Source organism: Neovison vison, chromosome 4 (genome assembly GCF_020171115.1).
Source record: "Neovison vison isolate M4711 chromosome 4, ASM_NN_V1, whole genome shotgun sequence".
Lineage (NCBI taxonomy): Eukaryota > Metazoa > Chordata > Mammalia > Carnivora > Mustelidae > Neogale > Neogale vison.
This window is the reverse complement of record NC_058094.1, coordinates 20120037-20141170: the sequence shown is the minus strand read 5'-3', so window position 1 is coordinate 20141170 and position 21134 is coordinate 20120037. Positions and strand designations below refer to the sequence as shown.

Here is a 21134-nt window from a genome sequence, read left to right as displayed (position 1 = left end):
TAGAGTTTAAGGGGATATGAAAAACACTCGCAGTGCCAACCATCAACCAAAATATGGCCTCATCTACAATGAGGGGTCATAGCCCCTCCTCTCCGGAGGCCAGTAGATGGGTTACAGATTTCTGTCTGAACATACTTGATTCAGAGCTCATGGTTTAACTCTATCAACAGTAAATATTTAAGAAAATTAACATTTTCATTTAAAAGATAGTGCTAGGCGCGTACCGGCACGGAGGTTTAAAGACCCTTTAGGGGTCGCCCGTCCACCTCAGGTTGGGGCGGTCGGCCAGTGGGGAGGAGGGTTCCCTTCTCCCAGACTCCGCCACCCACCCCCCCCCCGGGGCCGGGGTTGCTGCGCCACGCCACAGTCCTTGCGCGGCCATCGGGAGGGGGCTACCCGGCGGCCCCGTCGGGTCGTGCGTGTGCGTGTGCCCCGCGTCCCTTGGTGGGGGGGGGGGTAGGTGGGAACCCACTGGGAAAAAAAAAATAAAAATAAAAGAGAGTGCTAGGGGCACCTGGGTGGCTCAGTGGGTTAAAGCCTCTGCCAGGGTCCTGGGATCGAACCCTGCATCAGGCTCTCTGCTCAGGAGGGAGCCTGTTTCCCCCCTCTCTCTTTGCCTGCCTCTCTGCCTACTTGTGATCTCTGTTTGTCAAATAAATAATCAAAAAAATCTTTAAAAAATCTTAAAATATTAAAAAAATAAATAAAAGAGAGTGCTATATTTTTTTGCTTGCATTTTCATCTACTAGACTGGAAGTTCCATAGCAGGAGGGGAAAAGAAAAACACATCTCTCTTCACCGTTATGTCTCCAGTATCTGAGACTGTGCTCCACACATGCTAGGTGTTCCCTGAACATGCATTCCATCTACTTGCAAATTACCATGAAAATAAAACACAACTCTTTAAATTCGGGGTTGATGTACTAAGAAACTTCATAATAAATTCATTTATTCAATACATATTTCTATTATGTTTTCCATGTTCCAGGTGCTGGGGTTGTGGGTCATGAAGAACAAGAAAGACAAGACAAGACATCTTCGTGGAGCTTCTATTCCAATTGGGAAAGACAGACCATAGGCAAGCAGACCAGGAGAAACAAGATAATTTTAGCTCATGTCAAGTGCTATGAAGGAAATAATACAATGGTACTGATAGAGAGTTACAGGGTGGAAACTCTCCTGAGGCTCTAGATTGGTCAAGAAAACCCTCTCTGAGCTAAGGACACTTGAGGTCTTCATCCCTTACTTTATGTTGTAAGTGGAAGGCAATGGTCTTAGGAAGCTATGCTGCTACTTAGTAATATTCTACCAATAGACACTTTGCTAAATGAATAAATGAATAAAGAAGTACTAGTTGCCATGCTAGAAAACCATACAACTATTGTTTAATTTCCCTTCTTTTAGAATTACATTTGTATCCAAGTTTTCTCTGATTTTTTGATATCCCCTCTTCCTCTGCCTTTGCTTCCCAAGCAGATGAAATGCTTGAAATTCCTTTATCCGGGACCTGCTATTCTCAATGGTTAGCAAATTTCCAAGGTTACTTAGACTGATTTTTTTTTCCCCAATTCAAGGATAATTCATATAACACATATACTTTTATTGCTGCTCTAGTTTCATAAGAAAATCCCTTTGTTTATAAAAAAAAATCACTATTAACAAGCTAAACTTATTGATGAACTACTGGCTTTGTGTAAAAATGGAATTTTTAAAAGCCCGGGTTCAGAGTGAACCACAAGCAAGGTAGGAGTCAGTCAGCTGTATAATTCTGAAAACAAACATGGAAATAAACAGAAAAGAAATTAACCTTATGGAATAATAAGAAAATTACCTATTAGATCAGAAAAAGCAATTTTTTAGTGAAAATATGTATTTTAAAAGTGAGAATATGTTGAAAAGGGAGTGCTGAAAGGCTCTTGTGCCTTTTGAGAGGAATATAAACTTTGAGAAGTGTCAATTGTGTATCATATATTTATATTTTTAACATGTACACTTTACTTCAAAATCCCACCCCTAGGAATTTGTCTTAAGGAAAACATACAAAATTCAAATAATCGTGAACCACATTCATTGATACATTCTTCATAATACCAACAATTGGGGAAATCTAAATAATGATCAGTTACTCAAAAAGCAGGTTGCATCTGTTCAATGGAAGACTATTTACACATTCAAAAGGACAGTGTGTAAAGAGATATATGAGTATAGACACATCCCCTTCCAAACATATACATATATACACTCATATAAATACACATACACACACACTCATAGTAGTCAAGGTCAACACTGAAACATTGTGCTTATCTCTGGCAAGTGGCCTGTAGGCCATCTCTGAGGCCTGTAGGATCTCAGGGACTTTTATTTTTTCCTTCAACCTTCTGTTATTGTTTGATATTTGATTCTTCCACATTTGGCATATGTTATCTTGGTACACAGGAAAATAAACTACTTCAAAAATGTTGTTATCATCTGTATTTATTACATCTGGAAAGAGAGGCATGAACGACATTGGGAAAGAGCTAAGGTAGAGTGGGGACATCCACTAAACTTTGCAAAGAGCTCTATGATCAGGAATCTGGACCTCAGAGGACATGTCAGAGGCCAGATGCTCGTGGCGCAAAGGAAACGAACATCGGTTAGGTCCCCATTGCCAAGCAATCATAGGCTGCTGGTTTGAAATAATGTTTCGGAGCCAAAGAGCGCTACTAGAACATCTGTTCCATCCATATGTTCAGTTTACAAGGTTCTCAGCATTTAAGTTTTCAGACCCACGGCTAAGGAACCTGGGAGAAGTTCCAAAGAAAAGTAACAAGAAAAAAATGGCTACATGTTTGGAAAATGTATTATACAGAAAACAGCCTAATAAAACTCTTCTTGTTTGGTGGGGGAAAAGCAAACAAACCAGAACTGGTAAGGGAGTTGGCATCGGTTTTTATATAAATCAAGGGCTATTTCTTTAGTAAAGGAGAATAACGTCTCTGTTTCTAATGATATCATTAGAAATATAAGGCTAATATCAATGATAATATGAGTCAGATTTTTGAAAGAATCATTTAAATCATAAAAGTCCAAAAAACAAGTCATAACTTATCAAGGAAGCTGTGTCTAGAGATCTTAGCACTGTTGACAGTCATCTTTTCAGAGTTTACATACAGTGCTGCCCAGAGGCGTGCTGGATAGCCTACAAGGTTTCTCCAGGGTCCTGCTTAAAGTGTTGGGCTTTGGAAACAGAGCAGGTGGGGTGGCAAATGTCTCCAAACTGCTTCTTCTCAACTCAAGTGTATTCATTCTGAAGTCCATATATTCTACTGATGGTTCCAGTAGAGCAGACATGGCAAGAAAGGCCAGGATGACTGAGAGGAATATTTCGGAGCTACCCTGAGCATGAGACCCCAAGTAGAACTCCATAACAACTTTCCACCTGCACAGAGAATGGGGAATTACATCAGAGCAGGCCAATAGTTACTACATGATAAGACGAAATAACGCAAATGTTGTACACTGAGCGGGGAAGCAAAAATTTAAAAAATTAAAATTAAAACAGAAAATTACAAATAAGAATGCTGTTAGTTTCAGTCCATGTACCCTAGCAGTGAATGTAGGAATTGATAGCAAGATACAGATGATGAAGATTAGGGGGGGAAAAAAGCCTGGCCATAAATATTTCTAAAATCAGTAAATAATGACCGCAGTTGCAAAGAACGTTCTTTGAGTGGGCTTGGTATGCAAACAACAGTCACAATCAATAATCATCCAAGAAACAAAACTAACACACACAGTTTGGTTTGACTAAAGCAAGGTGCAAATGCCAGGGAGAATAACAGTGAGGGCATTTAGCTCTCCAACCAAGTCTCCAGAGGACTCAACATTTACCCACCTGTCTTCAGACAAAGCTCATCGAAGTCATGGCAGCAACTGCTATAGCTCTTACATAGGTTATCACAACGACAGTCAGGGGGCCCAACTTCTTGAAGTTCAAAGCATCTGCCCTTGCATGATCCAGAAGTGTTGGTCCAGGGGGAGTCCGATAACACTGCAAGATATAAGAGGCAACGGCAATGGGATTGGGAAATGGGTCCTGTCATCATGGAGAAGGGGCCGTGGGAAGGAGCACAGCATGGTGACACAGTCAGGCTCTAGCTGAGCAGCCTGGCACCATCACTTTCTAGCTGTGAACCCTGGGCAGGTCGCTGTGGACCCTTGGCAGGTCGCCAAACCTCCTGCCAGTTTCCTCATCTGCAAAGTAGGGGGATTAACAAAAGTAACTGGAGATTATAATGAGAATTCAAGGAAACAATCCAAGCAGAACACTTAGCAGTCTGTCAAACACAGTAAGTGCAATGAATGTTGGCCGATGGTTTTATTTTACTGTTTACAATTATTATTACTACAAATCTGGGAGGGTTGGTGTCTCTGCGGATGTTAACGATGCCAACAGAGAAGAGATCATTGATGTACACACTTAGAAACAAGAGTTCATGTCCCTCTTTGAAAAGCTGTAACTTTTTGTGAGGAGATTTGAGCCTAAATGATCGGAGAACAGTCTGAGCATACGGAACTGAAATAGAAGACTTGTAAGACCTCTTCCAGCCATTAAATAAATCTACACTCATAACTGGAGTTACACAAACATGAACACCATAATCTCAGCTTGTCAAAAATAAATCCTTTTTATTTTCTAAGATATGACTATATACCTAGAAATCTCAGGATCAACTAAAATTTTAGGGAAAAAATAGGTGAGACAAAAATTCTACATGTTTGTATTATATAAGTTCAAAAATTCAATGGAATTTCCATTCCTCATAGTTCTTAAAAGATACAATATTAGGTATAAATTTCATCAGACGTGTAGGACGTATCTGAAGAACACATTAAAACTCTACAAGAAGGTATTTCAAAAGATTTCATTAAATGGAAAGATATACCATCTTGGAGATAAAAATAATATTATAAAAATATCAGTTTTTCCTAAATGAACCTAAAGGTTCAATGCAACCACAATAAAAATATAAAGAGGAGTTTTTTAAACTGGAGAGGATATTAAAAATTTATAAAAAATGAATAAATGAAATGAAAAGTACTTGAAAGTAAGAGTAATTTGGTGAAGACTAGATAGTAAAGTCTATTCTGGAGTTAAATAATTAAAACAGTTTATACCAGGAAATAAGTAGATCAATGCTGAAGGTGGGAATGGGAAATAGAGTCAAATAGATGAGAATTTATTTATGATTAAAGCAATTGGAGAAAGAAAGAGGCATTAATCAGGAGGTAAAAGAAGGATTAATTAGTAAGTAGTGCTGGAATAACTGGCCAACTGGAAAAAATTCAACTCTGTTGTCATCCTAGCTTACAAAATAATTAATTTCTGATGAATGGAAAGCATAAGCAGTGTCCTACCTGTTGCTAGGAATGAAATTTTTTGTAAAATAGAACACATTTTGGTAATGCATATGTATCTTTCACCCAGAAATTCCATTACTAGGAATTCACCTCTCATGTATATTTGTACAAGTTTACCAAGATATATATAAAAGAATCACTGTATCCATTAATGGAATATTGCCCAGCCTTTAAAAAGAATGAGTTAGAGCTGTGTAGGGTACTATGGAAAGATCTATAAAATTATATTAATGTGGTTTTTTTTAAGAGCAAAGCAACAGAACAGTATGATAGTATTAAACATCATATTTTGTGTCATAAATAGAGGTAAAGAGAGCAATAAGGATATAAATAAATATAAAAATAAAAACAGAGCCAGAGAAGGGGGGGCAGAGGCATTGAGGAAAGGTACAGGTGTCAATAACCTTCCTCCCTCCCCCCCCCACCCTCCTCATAAGAAACTCTTTACAGGAATTATATTTGAGCAAAATGACTGAGAAAGAGAGAAGCAGAGGGATTTTTCTTTTCCTTTCTGTAGTTTGAAACTTCTAGGATTTTATCAATTCTTTTGTTTGTTTGCTTATTTCTATCCCTCTTATACATATAACATATATATTTATATCCCTGTGTACATATTTATGTATAAAGTATATATTATATAATATATACTATATAGAAATAGCTTAACAATTGTTATTGATGACATGCTATGTATACTCTTACTTCCTTATTTCTGTGTATGAATTTTTCATTTTTTTACAACTGGCATGTATTACTTTTGAAAACAAGCAAACAGAAGAAGCAGGCAGAGAACAGAAGTTAAATAACATTTCCAGGTTCACTGAAGCCCTTCATCTGAACATCCCGTCCATCCCTCAGTCCTTTGTCCTTTTAAAAGTTGGAGTCACCCAATCCTAGCCTTTATGGCATCAGATCAGTTCAAGTAAAGCAAACAGCTTCACTAGACCATGAGATGTGAAACACTTGTGCATGGTTGATTCTGGGATGTTGAAACACGTACAAACCGCACCAGCTCAGTTTAGGAAATAATGTCGGGTTTCCAATGCAGTGCCGTACCTCTGGTTCAAAAACCACATTTTTCTATTGACTTTGGCCAACCTAGCAACAGTGCATGCTGGGCCATAAGAAACTGCAGGGGGAGGAGAGGTTGAGATGTGCAAAAAGTAGAGAAAGCCCTATAATAAAAACAAAGATAGGAAAAGCGCTTGTAATTGAATTATTCTTTTATTTAGGGGTACCGCTTAGACAGACCCTGTGGCCATTTAATAAATTCTGAGCAGAATTCACTCCCATGAGCTACATACACAAATATGCTCAGCTAGGCTTATCGCTGAGATGATGCTTCGAGGTCCAAAGGCACATGGTTCGTAGTTGCTGACTCGTCCTGTCTTCTCTTCTTTATGGCGTCCACCCCGCATTTGAAATATTCCTCTGGGCATGCCCTTTGCTTTTCCTGCATCACGACCTCTTCCCTGTTGCTCTCTTTACTTTTAAAACATCTGTGTGGAATTTTAGCCATTTTAAGCCTTTCTCCATCCATGTCAGTCACGTGATTTTTACTGCATCCCTACCACATTGATTATTCTCTGACGGTATCCCCCACTTTGTTTTTGAAAATCACTGACTCTCTCTCAGTTGCTCCCCCTCATGATAATCTTTGCCAAGCCTTAAACGGAAGACAGCTTTGTGAAGGAAGTGTTGCTCATGTGTTCATCATGCAAACACACAGATGGTAAAAAGTGTTGGACTCAAGGTTTACCAACAGCTTGCAAGTAAGGCTAAGTTCGGGGGCCAGGACGGAATGGGGACACACAGGCCAAATTCGTTCTTGGCTGGCTTGGACTCTGCTGACAATGGCAGCAAGAGAAATGGGAAGATGAATTGATCCATGTAGTCCTGCCAGCCCAATAATCTGAAGAATTTGAACTTCCGCACCTCTGTGAGTCAAATCAGGTGGTAGAGTAGAGCCACATTCACTTTGCCTTTCCAGGGCCTATCCCATCCCTGCCATCTTCCTAATAAGCTCTGACCCCCATACTCTTTTTTTGGCTTTTTCATTCCATACCCATGTCTCATGTCTTTCCCTCCGCCCCACACCGGCCTAAGGACAGATATTAGGTCTTGGCTTTTTATTGGAAAATGTTAAACCTGATTCCATACAGAAAGATTCTCTGACTTATTATATGTCTAAATTCTAAAATCTGTAAAGCTTTCTTGTATGTGACCTAAACCAGGAGTACATCGATCTGAGCGCTCAGGTTCTATAACTTATTGAATGGGGTGATAAAAACTGCAGGATCAGTTTGATGAGGACTTGTGGTGTCTCATAATTACGGAGACGCCCATAAAAGTTCAGAACCAACAAGGAAGACAAATGACAAAAACAAACACCTAGAAAGGATCAAGTCGAAAATGTGGGGAAAGTATGGAGGTTTAGAATTTCATATGAGACATCTGCCAGTGCTTTTGTGAGATTCAAATTCTATCGCTGCCTTCCTCATTACATATTTAAATAATGCTATTTTGCTTAAAGTTGCAACTCAGTTCCAGAATCTTAAGAAATAACTCTTACAGTCTCTAGAGACCCTTTTCTTAAAATAGGGACTTCAAATTTTAAAACAGGTATATATGTACATAAATGACAGGCATAAAAGTGTTACACGTTCCTTATTTTTCACAGAAGCGTTTCGTGATTTAAAAAACACCAATGTAAAAATGTGATTTATTACACTCAAATTCATAATTCTGATAGACCCAAGTGAAATTGTTTACATTTAGGTAAGTAAAATCTTATTTCTAAAACATTCCATTGGGACGCCTGGGTGACTCAGTCAGTTGAACATCTGACTCTTGTTTTCAACTCAGGTCATGAGCTCGGGGTCATTGGGTTCCACATTGGGCTCCACAGTCAGCAAGAGTGTTTGCTGTGTTTGAGATTCTCTGTCTCCCTCTTCCCTCTACCCCTCCCCTCCACCCACTCTCTAAATAAATAAATAAATAAATAAATAAAGTCTTTCTAAATGGGTAAAACAAAAAATACAATGGGGGTGCCTGGGTGGCTCAGTGGGTTAAAGCCTCTGCCTTTGACTCAGGTCATGATCCCAGGGTCCTGGAATTGAGCCCTGCATCGGGCTCTCTGCTCCATGGGCAGCCTGCTCCCTCCTCTTTCTCTCTGCCTGCCTCTCTGCCTGCTTGTGATCTCTGTCTGTCAAATAAATAAATAAAATCTTTAAAAAAAAAAAACCACAATGTTCCATCTTACCATACATAGGCATCTTACCACACAGAGGCAGTGTCATAGAATTCTGGTGCCATTTATATGGGGAAAAACTACCGATAATATAATAGGCCATTGGGAAAGGACGTAATCCATGACAAGAATGGTGACCTACCCATGAGTTCATCCCTGATGCCCAATCCTATCATCCTCTAATCCCTATCAATCCTCTAAATCCCTCTGCAAAACGGAAATTTTCATATTTGGATGTTGATCAGTGAGGGAAGCAGTACTGAAGTTTGAAAACCTTTCATTTCCTAAAGCTGGAAGACTCTCTTCAAGCTTTGTGTGGTGGCCCTGTGTCCAGGGTCTGAGAGATGGCGCCCTGTCTCTTCCTCCCGTTCTCTGAGGTCTTCAGCCCGAGTGCTTCCTGAAAGTGAGAGGGAAGCCTTACAAGGGGCTGTGGGCAGTGGTTATGCGGCCTCCTGTTTAAGGGCACTGACACAGAATCGGTTCTCCTCTGTCTGCCTGCCGTGTCTGAAGTAGAAACCACAGGGAAAGGAGGCTGTCAACATGGACGACATTCAAGATGCTGACCAACTCTAGCATTTCATGTTCTCTTCGCCTCTTCTGAAGTATATGATTCATCCTTTCTGGTCATACTCTCTCATACATCCATGGCCATGTGTTCCTGATACAACTGACCATATCCCACAGGGAGTAACCCTTACAGACAAGTCTCCATGTCAGTATCTCTGCTTCCTAAAGACATCAGTTCCTATAGATGCCCACTCTGGCGACGCCACTTTTCTCTCCTCCTTGTCAGATTCTGGACCAGCTGTCATGGACAACTTTTTCAGTAAATGGGCCTACCTGGGAAGTTTTCAGACACCTGCACTTTTAAAGAATTTATTAACATAACATTCTCATGTAGAAAGCTCTCATATACTAGAAGAAAACTGATTTATGTGACGTAAATAAAATAGATTAAAAACTTTAGCTCAACTTTTGAACCCCTCGGGTAGCATTTAGGATGGTAGTCAGTAGAGTATGTCTGAATGGTTTGCAAATCTGCCCCCAAACAAGGAAATATTGTTGTCGAAATCACAGGTACTAGCGACTTGAAAAGGTAAAAGTTTAGACACTGGCCTTCAAACATAAGTGAAGATAAATTAAATGTATCTTCGTATACTTAACACCTTATATTCTCATCACCCCTAATACGGCATTTTGTTTTCAAAAAACGTTTTCCGATAAAAAGATAACCTTATCCCTGTTTTCCTGATTGGAAAATCCGAACCCTCAGGCTAATCTGAGCTAAAAAGGGCCTGGTTAAAATTTTAGATCATCTGAATACAACTATAGCACTGTTTTTGTTCACAAAGGATCTTTCCAAATTCTGTACACAGTCTATGACTCTGATGAAGACATGATTTGGAAAGGTTTTTGGTTTGAGAATCTGTGTGGTAACTATGGGGGACTAAGATTTCTGGGTATACCGACAAGATAGAGAATTCTGTGTAGTTTTAAGATAAATGAAAAACCCCTATTCCAGAGCTTCATTTAACAAAACCCTGAATGACCTGTGCCTTCTTTAGACTCTACTCTGCAAAGTTTTATTCCATTTACTTCAATCACCCCATGACTCGAGGTGCCTCGGTGGCTCAGTCGGTTAAGCGACCGACTCTTGATTTCGGCTTAGGTCATGATCTCACTGTTGCGAGATCAAGCCCTGCGTCAGGCTCCATCCTGGGTACAGAGTTTGCTTAAGATTCTCTCTCTCCCTCTTCCACTGTCCCTCCCCTCCTTGCCTTTCTCTGTCTGTCTCTCTCTCAATAAACAAACACCCCTGACTCCACATTTTATTTAACATCAAGTCCCAAAACATGATCTTAAGTCATGACAGGGTCTTCCTTCCAGAATCATGGCTGCTGTATCTGTCTGCTTTGCAGCTTCCTACATGCTGCTCTGCCATCATTGAGACCGTTTTTTTATTGTAGAAGGCGATTCTCAGACTTATTGGACGAACACAAAGCTTCTCGTCGCTCTTACCATGGCTGTCTTCTCTGCGATCCACAAAGACTCACTTTCCTCATAAAGCTGTGAGAGATACTCCTCCTTGTCTATCTGCCCACGAATTTCATTCACACTCACACACTTTTAAGCTTTGGAGTCACTAAAAATGATGACGACTTGGGTCGAGCTTTCGAGTCTCTCTTTGCCAGTTACTCACAAGCTCACAAACTTCCCTGGGCCTTGAAAGTATTAAGTGGCTTGAGTTTCAGAGGATAGCCCATTTCCATCCGGAGACTGAAAGGGAATCTACCACAGATTTCAGTGAAATCGCCTCCACTCCGCACCACAAACATACGCATACACATATGTCTGTGAGTACACACACACACACACACACACCCCTGTATGCATACCAATTCCCTCACAACCTTAAAGGTAAATCAAGCTGGCTACCCCCCAGACATATGCAACAAAGATGTCAAACGATGTGCACTTCCTATTTACGTTTTCTTTGAAAACATATTCCATCCATCCCGTGCCCCTGATTGCCCATTATATTTATCCAAGAGAATTATACTTAGCTCTGCTCGTTTCATATCTCCTAAGAAATCCGCGGATCTCTTACCATCTGGTAGAAGAAATCCCATTCTAGCATTACTTCCGATGGGTCACTAGGCCCTAACAATAAACCAGCCAACAAGTGTGCTAGTTAGTTAATTATAACATTCTGTTTGCACAGCCACAGCCTTGAAACTAACATCCCAGTCCAGAGTACAGCAGTGAGGGTCTGCCCCACTTTCTCACCTATGCCTGAGGACTCTGAGAAACTACATTTATGAAGCAAGAAGGTGCATACTTTTGAATGGGAACTCTTACTCTGGACAGTCTGAAGCTAGCCATAAATTAATACCCTTGGAGTTCCATTTGGTTACACGATCTTGGAGCACTGGGCTTCTCTGGATTTCTCTGGAATGTGAAAGCATTGCTGAAAATTGGCATGGCTGTCTTTCCTTTTTAGTATCTTGTCCTAATACATATATAAAAGTTCGCCCAGTGTTTTCTGATGTGAAGGCCTTGCTTACAGAGTAACCGGCCTCATACATTCTCTGAGGGAGGCCCTTTCAGGACACATAGAATATTTAAAAAGATGAACATGATTAAACTCTCTGCACGATGCACTCATCCTGGTTTCCAAAGTACATCTCTAGGCTTTATTCAGGAGAAATCAACCATTAATTCCCCAAACCCTGGTAAACTACCGAAACAGATAAATTAAAAATAAAAAGTGTTCAGGCATATCAAAACCATAAAAACTCAGACATAAATGTCATCATATCCCCCACTAAGATTCAAAGAGGTATGATTTCCACTAAGATTATTCTAGGAGATACCATAAATTAAATAATCCACAATTTAGTTAAATAGTTCAAGAAGAAAATATGCTGTACTACATTTAAGATCACTTAGATGGACACATTACAATATAGATTACATTATTTTTACAGACATAACATAGACTCAGTAGTTCTTAGAGCTGCTTCTTAGAATGTATGGAGATAATTATGCATAAATATTTACATATTTCCGGATTAATAAATCTGTTTTATACTTTCTAAGTTCTCCAGTAGAGCACACCCAAATTCAAGGATCAATGAAACAGAATGGATAGAATCATGAGCTTTTTAATTTTTTTTTTTTTAATCCAGAAGGAAAATTAGAAATCATCTAGGCCTGCTTCTCGTTATACAGCTAAGGACACAGACATCCCAAGTGACTTGCCCAAGGCCACACAGCAGATTCTAAGGATCCAAGTAGTCAGTCCAGGACCTCACGACTGTTTGCCCAAAAAAATCAACTATGAAAATAATGAGTTACTTCATTTTACACATTCATTAAGAAAACAGCTTGTCCTCTTGGTTTTGGCTGAAGTAATATAGGACTCTGAGGCAGAAAAGAGGTTCCTTCTAGGATGCACTAGAAAGAACCAGCAGTGGGCTCTCAAGGGGCTCGCTTGCCCACAGGATAACACTAAGGCTCCAATCCTCCTGTCAGTCTGCGCAGTTACAGTCAGCGCTAATGGGAGTTATACTTGTCTAGAACAAGAAAAAGAGGTCTTTGAAGACAGCATTTGTTACCAGTAAAAACAGGATTCTCCAGCCCAGTGATCTCCTCTCCTCTTTCTCCCCAACAGAAGACAACTCATTTTGCCCATTTGGCTCCCTGGGGGTGCAATTTTTATGATCTATTTTCTCACTTTGCACCCCAACCACACCCCACTTGGACTCACTAAACTACTCCCCATATTATTCTTTCAATCTTCTGGCATGACTCAAAAAGCAACTTACTTGAGGCGAGGATGACCTAGTATTCCATATATATATTTTTATATATTTATATATATATATAAATATATATATTTATATATATATCATGACTTGGTTAATAAAAGTTCATGCTGGCTCAGTAGAGACAGGTGATCGTCTTTGAGATCAGTCAGGTCAAAAAATACGGAGAAATTCAAAATCCGCAGAAAGGTAGACAAACATGCTGAGATGTCAGAGAAAGTCAAGAAAATATTGCCCCCTAGAGTACCCATTACTTAATATGTAATTTTTATTTATAAAACCATCAGCAGCTCCAATTTCCAGGAAATTAACCAACTCATTACTTAAGACCTGGTCAGTTAAGCCCCCTCGGTCTGCACAAGGAGCTCCTTTATAAGAATTCCCACACTGCTTATGGCACAGTGTATTGTAAAAGGAAACTCTTTCACTTTGGTTCTATTAGTTAAGTCAAGGTACACTATTAAAACTTACCTGCCTTTATGCCAAAAGAGAAAGCTGGTGCAAGTCAATCCTGGGAGCTCTTCAAAGCATCTCCTCTCTCTTATATTTTTCCTATTCTAGGTAAATCATAATCTCATAGTCCTAAATTCTGAAGTCTCAGAAAGACAGTTCACTGCTTTTTCCTCACTGACACCCCCTTTATAATTTTTTTTTTGGTAGATCAGAAGTTTCTGGAGACAAATTCTACATTCTATGTCATGTGACAATAAATCAAGGTTATGTCTCTCCAATATTAAACCAGCACCTGTTCCCACCACTTCGCTCTCAGCCTTGTCTGCTAACCAGAGTTTTAATTTTATCTTAAAATGTGTGAGTTTCAGAGTACAGAGATTGAAATAGCCTGTTATCACGGAGCGAGCCTACATGTTGTCATCAAAACCACATTCTCTCACCTGAATTAAACACAGAGCTATTTTTACTCTGAAGAAATCTAGGACTCAATTAGTTACACTGCAAGGTTAGCTTAAAGATGCATTTCGTTAGCAGCTGACATGGACTACCCCGTGCCTCGTATTTTAAACAGACTGACAGCACGAGCTGACCACACTTACCTGTAGGAGGGCCTTCATCCCAACCTTCTGCCCTCTTGATTCGATGTGCTGTGAATCCTAAGCAGATGTTGACTCCGACAGCAAAAGTGAACAGGGATATGACCTAAAGGAATAAGGAGATTGAGGTGTCAAACCAAGGAGTCAGATGTCAGGAAGGCAACCGGAAGGACTTCAACATCGCCACCTTACCCTATGACTTCCGAAATGCACCACAAAGCGCCGTCTTCAGTTTTAAAACAAAAAGAGAAAAAAAATCCCAAATCAGGAACCAGTTCTCCCCTCCAGTCCTTCCCCAGCGATGCCGTAATCTCTCCTACCTGATAGGGCCGGCCCGGGCTTCTCCTGGCCATGGCCGAGGGTTCTTGGAAAGCCTTCTGCAGCGCGCGTTCTCTTTTGCCTACACTGAATGCACTGCTTTTTGGGGCTCTGAGTCCAGTCTATTAACTACAAGTAATCCCACCTGGGAGGTTGACAGCCGCCTCTGATTTGTCCCGAGCTTGATTTCATCACGATTGGTTCACAAATGGCAGCTCTGAGCCCGAGAGGCTTGAAACATCCCTCTCCTTCTCTCCACCCCCTTATCGGTCCCGCCCCTAACACACACACACACACTTTCATGTGGTTTCCTCTGGTAACATGAGGGTTTCTTATGTTGCTGTGGTTAATAACAGTGCATGTTCATTTTCCTTCCCTCACAAAAACATGGTTTTTAAAAAAGAAACCAAATGTATTTGATCCGATCAAAATGAAACAGAGCTGCAAAAGGGTTTCCACCAGCTTTAAGCTTTTAAGGTTTACAATGTCATTATTCAATGTAGTCAACCTCACGGCTTTATTTTAAAACACACACACACACACACACACACACACGGAAAGTTTTATAATTTATGAACCTAACAACTTTCCCTGTCTTTCCCATTTATTTATTTTCTCTGGCAGTTTAAATGACCCTGTCCCTACTGCCACATTCTCAGCTACTCCCGACTACTCAAATATTTCTCACGATAAAATCTCCCAAGATTGTAACTAAACACCAGAGATAGCATTATTTTTCCTCGTGGTATTGTTAGCGTTTAAAGATGTAACTTTTATCAAAATGCTGGGAATGCCAGCTAAGCAGCAGAGAGTCCTTCTGCCCTGTGAGGAAGGACAAAATAACTTCAGCCTGTCTCTTCTTCCTGAAAAAATACTGTCAGCTTGGTTTATATTTGGAGGGGGAGGGGAGAGAAGGGGAGGACGAAGGGGAAGGGGTACTGGATGGGGAAGCTTTATTAGTGATTGAATTTAGGAAGGAAATCCCAATGGCAGCAAGAAGTTAGCTTTAAAAATTGTTGCCCTGATTATTCCCCAGTTGTGCTGTCCTCTAGCCGCGCCCCCCCCCACCCCGAATGCTGTCCTCTAAGGCCGTTAAAATGTTATAAGTTTCTTTAGGAAGCATTTGGCAACCAGGAGGCTTCTGAAAGAAATCAAGGTCTCTAAATCTGAAAGTTATTTAAATATTGTCTGCTTTTAGGATTCAGAGGAGGGAAGAAGGCTTGCCTTCGGTTTCCCTTGCGCCCGGGAGGGGGGGGGCGGGGCGGGGGGACCATCAATCTCGGCTGAGGGCATGTGTGTACATTAACAAATACAGCACTTAGCATGCAACAGATTGCGAACCGGGCAGTAGCTCTGCTCAAATCAAACACGAGAGCACAAAAGCAAGACCTTGTTTACAGCGGGTTGCACAGTCGGCCTGGGTTTCATTATATATTCTAGAATTCAGTAACAGCTAATTGAGAAAAGGAAAACACACTGCCAAACTTCAAGTTGCCTTTTTAGAATCCGTTCAGCTTTGTACTCTCACAGAGAGGGCAGGCTTGTGAATTTTTCTCCAGAAGTCCCTTGCTTTATTTTCGGTGCCATACTGAAATGATTTGGAGTCGGGTATTGAGCAAGGCTTAGGAACGATGTTCGCCCCGTGTAAGAGTCCTCTACTCCTCAGGTTCGAGTTCAAGGTGCAGCTTTGCTTTTTACAGCAGAAAACGATACACTGAAAAGGAAAAGCTCAAGGCAAACCTGGGATTGCCTCGCATTGTATGCCAGTGGTGTTCCGAATGTTCCCCCAAAACCCTGCTTCCCCTACTCTCTAACCTCTCTGGCCCTTGCCAACAACTTCAGATTCTGTCTGACATTTGATTATAGAAACCCAGCTTGAGGATAATGAAGCCTCCCCTTGAGGGGGGAAAAAAAGACTCAGAAGCTGAGCATCGTCCATTAATTTTTTTTTTTACATACAGTGAAGCTGTGCAGAGAAAAAAGCCTTAAGTGTAATAGTCGATCCATAATTGGCTTCTGTACAGCACTTGTTACCAATTATCTAAGAGGACTGAGCTCAGGCATTATTTCCATCAACCGCTCTGTCAAGGAGTTTTGTCTTCAGGTCGTTGTGCACACGGAACCCATTAAAACACACATATTCCCATGTGCATGTGTGCATGCGCGCGCACACACACACACCATCTAACCATACAGAGTTAAACAGAATTTTATTACAAGATATCATGATGAATTACCTCTCGGGGGATGACCGAAGTCCCCACCTCAGGCATCAGATCGACTACAAAATACAATTACTTTTCATTATCAAAAACAGAAAACCAAAAAAATCTGGAAAAGCGTACCATAGGTCTAGAAATGCAACCAAGTGACTGCAATGTGGTCCCAAACCTTCTGGTAACACAACCCAATTATAAGATTCTGGAATAACGCCCCCCGTGGCTGGGTCAGTAAACAAGGAAGTGTAGAAGAAAGACTCAAATTAACTTCCAGAATGGTTTATCAATCCAGCCATATGTCAGAGAACACTGCCCCCTGGCAGAAAAAAAAAACAAACCCAGAACTATAACAAATCTTGCGACAGACTCAGGCCTTAGTAATCACTCTGTGGTTCTTAAGCTTTATTGGGCATTAGAATCAGGCCAGGATTTGTGGCCTGCTCCCCAAGATTTGGATTCACCCCTCTGGATGTAGGGGGCAAGGCGAAGAAATGAGGATTCTAGAGGTCAGACAAGAACTTTGCAGTAGGTTTTTCTGACACAAGGAATGTCAGAAACACATTGAGAGAACAGGGCATTGTAATAAATTATTCTGAGTTAATAGGTTTATGTCTTGTGTGTTGAATTGCTTGGTCTCCTTCGTAATGTAATTTTCATACATGATGAAAAGCACTCATTCCCTATTAAGTGGACATAAAAGTCGAGAGTTCTTCATGACACACCATGGCTGTTCCTCCATGGGAATCATCTCCAAACTGTAAGCAGCAGAACAGAATTTTATTTACTTTGCTGGTGGCACAAAGCGGCAGTGTGTGTGTTGCCTGATCACGATACAGTAGTTGCATTTATACTAACTAACGCACAGTCTATCTTTCATGAAATGGTTCTGTGAATCCTTGTTCCAGAGCCCTGATGAAGGTAAGAGGGCTTGAGGTTCGTAGTGAGATTCGAAAGATACATAATTGAAGGTTGTCATTCTAACCTCCTGCGGTAATTACAGAATGTTCATGAACTGATTCAGCCTTTATTGACATCCACTTTCTCGTGATGCAGAATTAACTGCATCATGGCATCTTGACTGCAGCTTGACCCTATTCCTGGAATTCCCTTAGAGGTCGGTGTTGGGCAGTTACTGACCACCTGATTTTTCAGCGGCATCTCTTGGCATAAATACAGCACATATGCTCAGAAAGTACAAAAAGAGCAGCCACGTGTCTTCTCCCTATTTTAATTTAAAACTCTCTGAGCTGAGTCTTGCTTTTAAATTCTGCTGTGGTTGCCGCTGTTAGAAAGTTCAGGAGAAAAACAGGATAGCAGTCTTTGCGAAAGGGGTTTACCAATCTAAATTGAGCAAAAAATTATGGTGGCTAATGGAGGAGCGAGTGGGCACAATTGCTCCCACAAGTCGGGACAGCAGATGTGTACAAAGCAGACACCACTTAAGATTCTAAACCACCGATGCAAGGTTTTATGGGTAATCTATGGCCCCAGGGGGTTCTCCAGTGGAGAAATAGCATACATCTATTCAAATGCGAACAGGACTTATGTTATTAGTTATTACACCATTGAAAGCTGAAATCAACACTGGCACATCTTTCAATGACCACAATTTATATAGTAAATCTCTCTGCATGACACTTATTTCCAATGGAATCTAAGCATATGCCCCCCCCAACTGCACACACACCAGAACAATCTCTTTCCTCTAAGAATCTTCATTCATTGCACAAATATTCATTAGTTTCCACTGCATGCCAAGCACTGTTCTGAGCACTAGGAGTATATGGGGAATTGAACCAAGCATAGCCCCCTGAGCCCCCTAAAATCAATCAAACAGACACAGAAATAAAAGCAAAGTTGCACCTGGCTACGTGTAGAAATGCAGAGGTAATTGGCTATGAGAGCATACAATTTCGCATTGATCTAGTTAGGAGGCTCATGGAAGACTTTGTGGGGTATCAGTGGGGTGGGGATGTGCAGGGTAAGTGGGACCAATGAGGTAAGAGAGGAGAAGATACTAGACAGAGCATACAGCATGAGCAAAGCTTCCATGTAGGGTGGAGGGCCAGCGCACCCATGATATGGAAAGACAGCTGGTCGACTAGAGCCGCAAAACACAAATGAGTATGTCGCGCAAGGACGGAGGGGTTAGCAGGGGCCAGCTCGGTGGGGCTTCATCTGTCATGTGGGGTGTTATTGCCTGGCCCTATGAGCAATGGAAAACCATAGAAGGGCTTATGCAGGTGATTTACCCAGATTTGAAGGACAAATCTCTGTACAGTGTAGACGGGAAGTGGAGGGAGTCAAGGGCAGATCCCGTCAATCGGGTGGGAGTGATGGAGCTAGTGACAACTGGCACCAAGCCAGGTCATAGCTATGGGGACGGAGAACACTGGGAGAGTTGGGGAAAGACCCGTCAACGAACTGGGTATAAGGAACGAGGCGCAGGAAGGTGTGAAGCGCGACTCCCGAGCGAATGAAGCTGGAATTGGATGGTGATGACCAAGTACACAGAGAGCTCAGGAAAGTCACTCCTTCAGCGCCAACTGGATTAGAAAACAGACGTGGAGATACGCACCCGCTTGCTAACACTCCAGAATTAGTTCAAATGAAGGGATATGGCTAATAGCTTTAACACTAATAGCTTTAACACCTTTGTCCGTAATTGTAAAAAATCACCTAAGGCAATTGCATTCAAGTTACCTTGGACTTCAAATACTGAAGATACACGCATTCATGGCTGAGGTTCAAAAGGAACTGCTGCCAGGAAACCTCCACTCCGTTGCTAGCTCTAGCTCATAATACAAACATTTTAAAACGTAGAAGTCCGTTTGTCTACTTGTTCTCGGCTACTCTCAAAGCCGCATGCTCGATTTCCAGGTACGCGGAGGAAGGACGTAACAGGTGAGCGAAATGGCTCCCCTGCGTGTGCAGGAGCTCGAGCGAGGTTCTGTGGGTGTGTCGCGCTGTACGGAGCTGCGGAACACGCTGCACGTATGGCCGCGTGTGCGACTGCAGAAAAGCCATCCACCCCCGAGCTAAAGGCTCATCCTTTGCCTTCCCATCTCTCACCCCAGCAGGCTGCGAAGCTGCCGCCCGTTCCACTCGCAGATGAAGAAATGGGAGATCCAAAATTAAGGGACATCTCCAAGCCAGGTCTAGAACCCAGGTCACCTAAGCCAGCTTCCTTCCCTCTCCCACCCTCGCATGACTTCCCTCTGTTACACCACATGAGGGCCTCGACTCTACACATGCAGAATGCAGCCGCCCAGGCAACGGGCTCACCTCCCAAGTTCACTCCTTCTCATGAAAACCTCCTGTAATCCCTCCCTCTCTTGTTCCTTATCATTAGACACCAAGTCTATGGGTTCTAGATATTCTTTCCAGCTATTACCATCCTTTCTCAGAGCTGGCTGAGCGTTACTAATATCTAAATGGTCTTCCCATGTGAATATTTTATTTTATTTTTTTTAATATTTTATTTATTTATTTGACAGAGAGATCACAAGTAGGCAGAGAGGCAGGCAGAGAGAGAGAGAGGAGGAAGCAGGCTCCGTGCTGAGCAGAGAGCCCGATGTGGGACTCGATCCCAGGACCCCGAGATCATGACCTGAGCCGAAGGCAGCGGCTTAACCCACTGAGCCACCCAGGCGCCCCCCATGTGAATATTTTAGATGGCCCCCTCATCTTCATTCTTTGGGACACGCATGGGCAGTTTGTCTCATGCAAATGGCTCTACCTGTTTGCATCTTCTGTCCCCTCCAATCACCCTTTCTTTGAGACCTCTCTTTTTTTATATATAAGATTTATTTATTTATTTGAAAAAGAGAGCATGAGCAGGAGGAGCAGAGGGAGAAGGAGAGAATCTCAAGCGGACTCCATGCTGAGTGCAAAGCTGCAAGGAGCTTTTGACCCTGAGATCACCACGTGAGCTGAAGCCTAGAGTCTGCCGCTTAACCCACTGTACCACCCAGGTGACCCAAGTCGTGGTCATTAATTAAGCCTCTTTTAATTCATTCCCATTTAGTGCCCAGAGAAGCTGGCATAAAATGCAGATCTGCTGATTTTCCTCCCAATCTCAAAATCTGCAGCAGTTCTCCAAGTGCGATCCCTGGGCCAGTAGAGTCGGGGTCACCTGGAAAGGTATTACAAATGCAAACCCTTAGGTCCTACCTCACTTCTACCTAATCAGAAACTCAGGGAGTTGCAGTGGTAGAGCCACCACTCTGTGTTAACAGCCCCCCCCCCGCCATGCGATTCTGCTGCAAGTTTGAGAACCACTGACCTAAAGCATAAAATCCAAAGTCCTTGGCAAGGCAAATAAGATTCTAAATCCAAAATTAAGTTCCCCGGATTGAGATCCCAGCTCTACTACTGTTTAACTGTGAGACCTTACGTTACCTTTGGCGAACTGCTTCTCCACCCTAAGACTCTGTTTTCTCATCTGTATCCAGCTATCCAGCTCATAGGATTCCTAAGAGAATTACCTGGAATAATCTGGGCAAATTGCCTAGCTCAATGCCCGGCACAGAAGAATGTTTAGTAAATGTTAAGTTTTTTTAAC

The 21134-nt window shown here is 41.7% G+C and overlaps 1 protein-coding gene across 5 annotated transcripts in view; it reads right to left on the bottom strand.

Annotated features, from left to right (window-relative positions):
* Positions 1 to 21134, bottom strand: part of ENPP2 (ectonucleotide pyrophosphatase/phosphodiesterase 2) — a 107235-nt gene that overhangs the window by 65451 nt on the left and 20650 nt on the right. For 4 of the 5 annotated variants that reach the window (XM_044245042.1, XM_044245045.1, XM_044245043.1 and 1 more), the window contains exons 2-3: positions 14037 to 14139; positions 3881 to 4036 (exon numbers count right to left, since the gene is read on the bottom strand). In XM_044245042.1, the coding sequence (XP_044100977.1) occupies positions 3881 to 4036; positions 14037 to 14139 (259 nt within the window). Of the gene's footprint in view, positions 1 to 3880; positions 4037 to 14036; positions 14140 to 14353; positions 14571 to 21134 lie in introns of those variants that run through there. The other variant, XM_044245047.1, reaches the window with a different exon arrangement.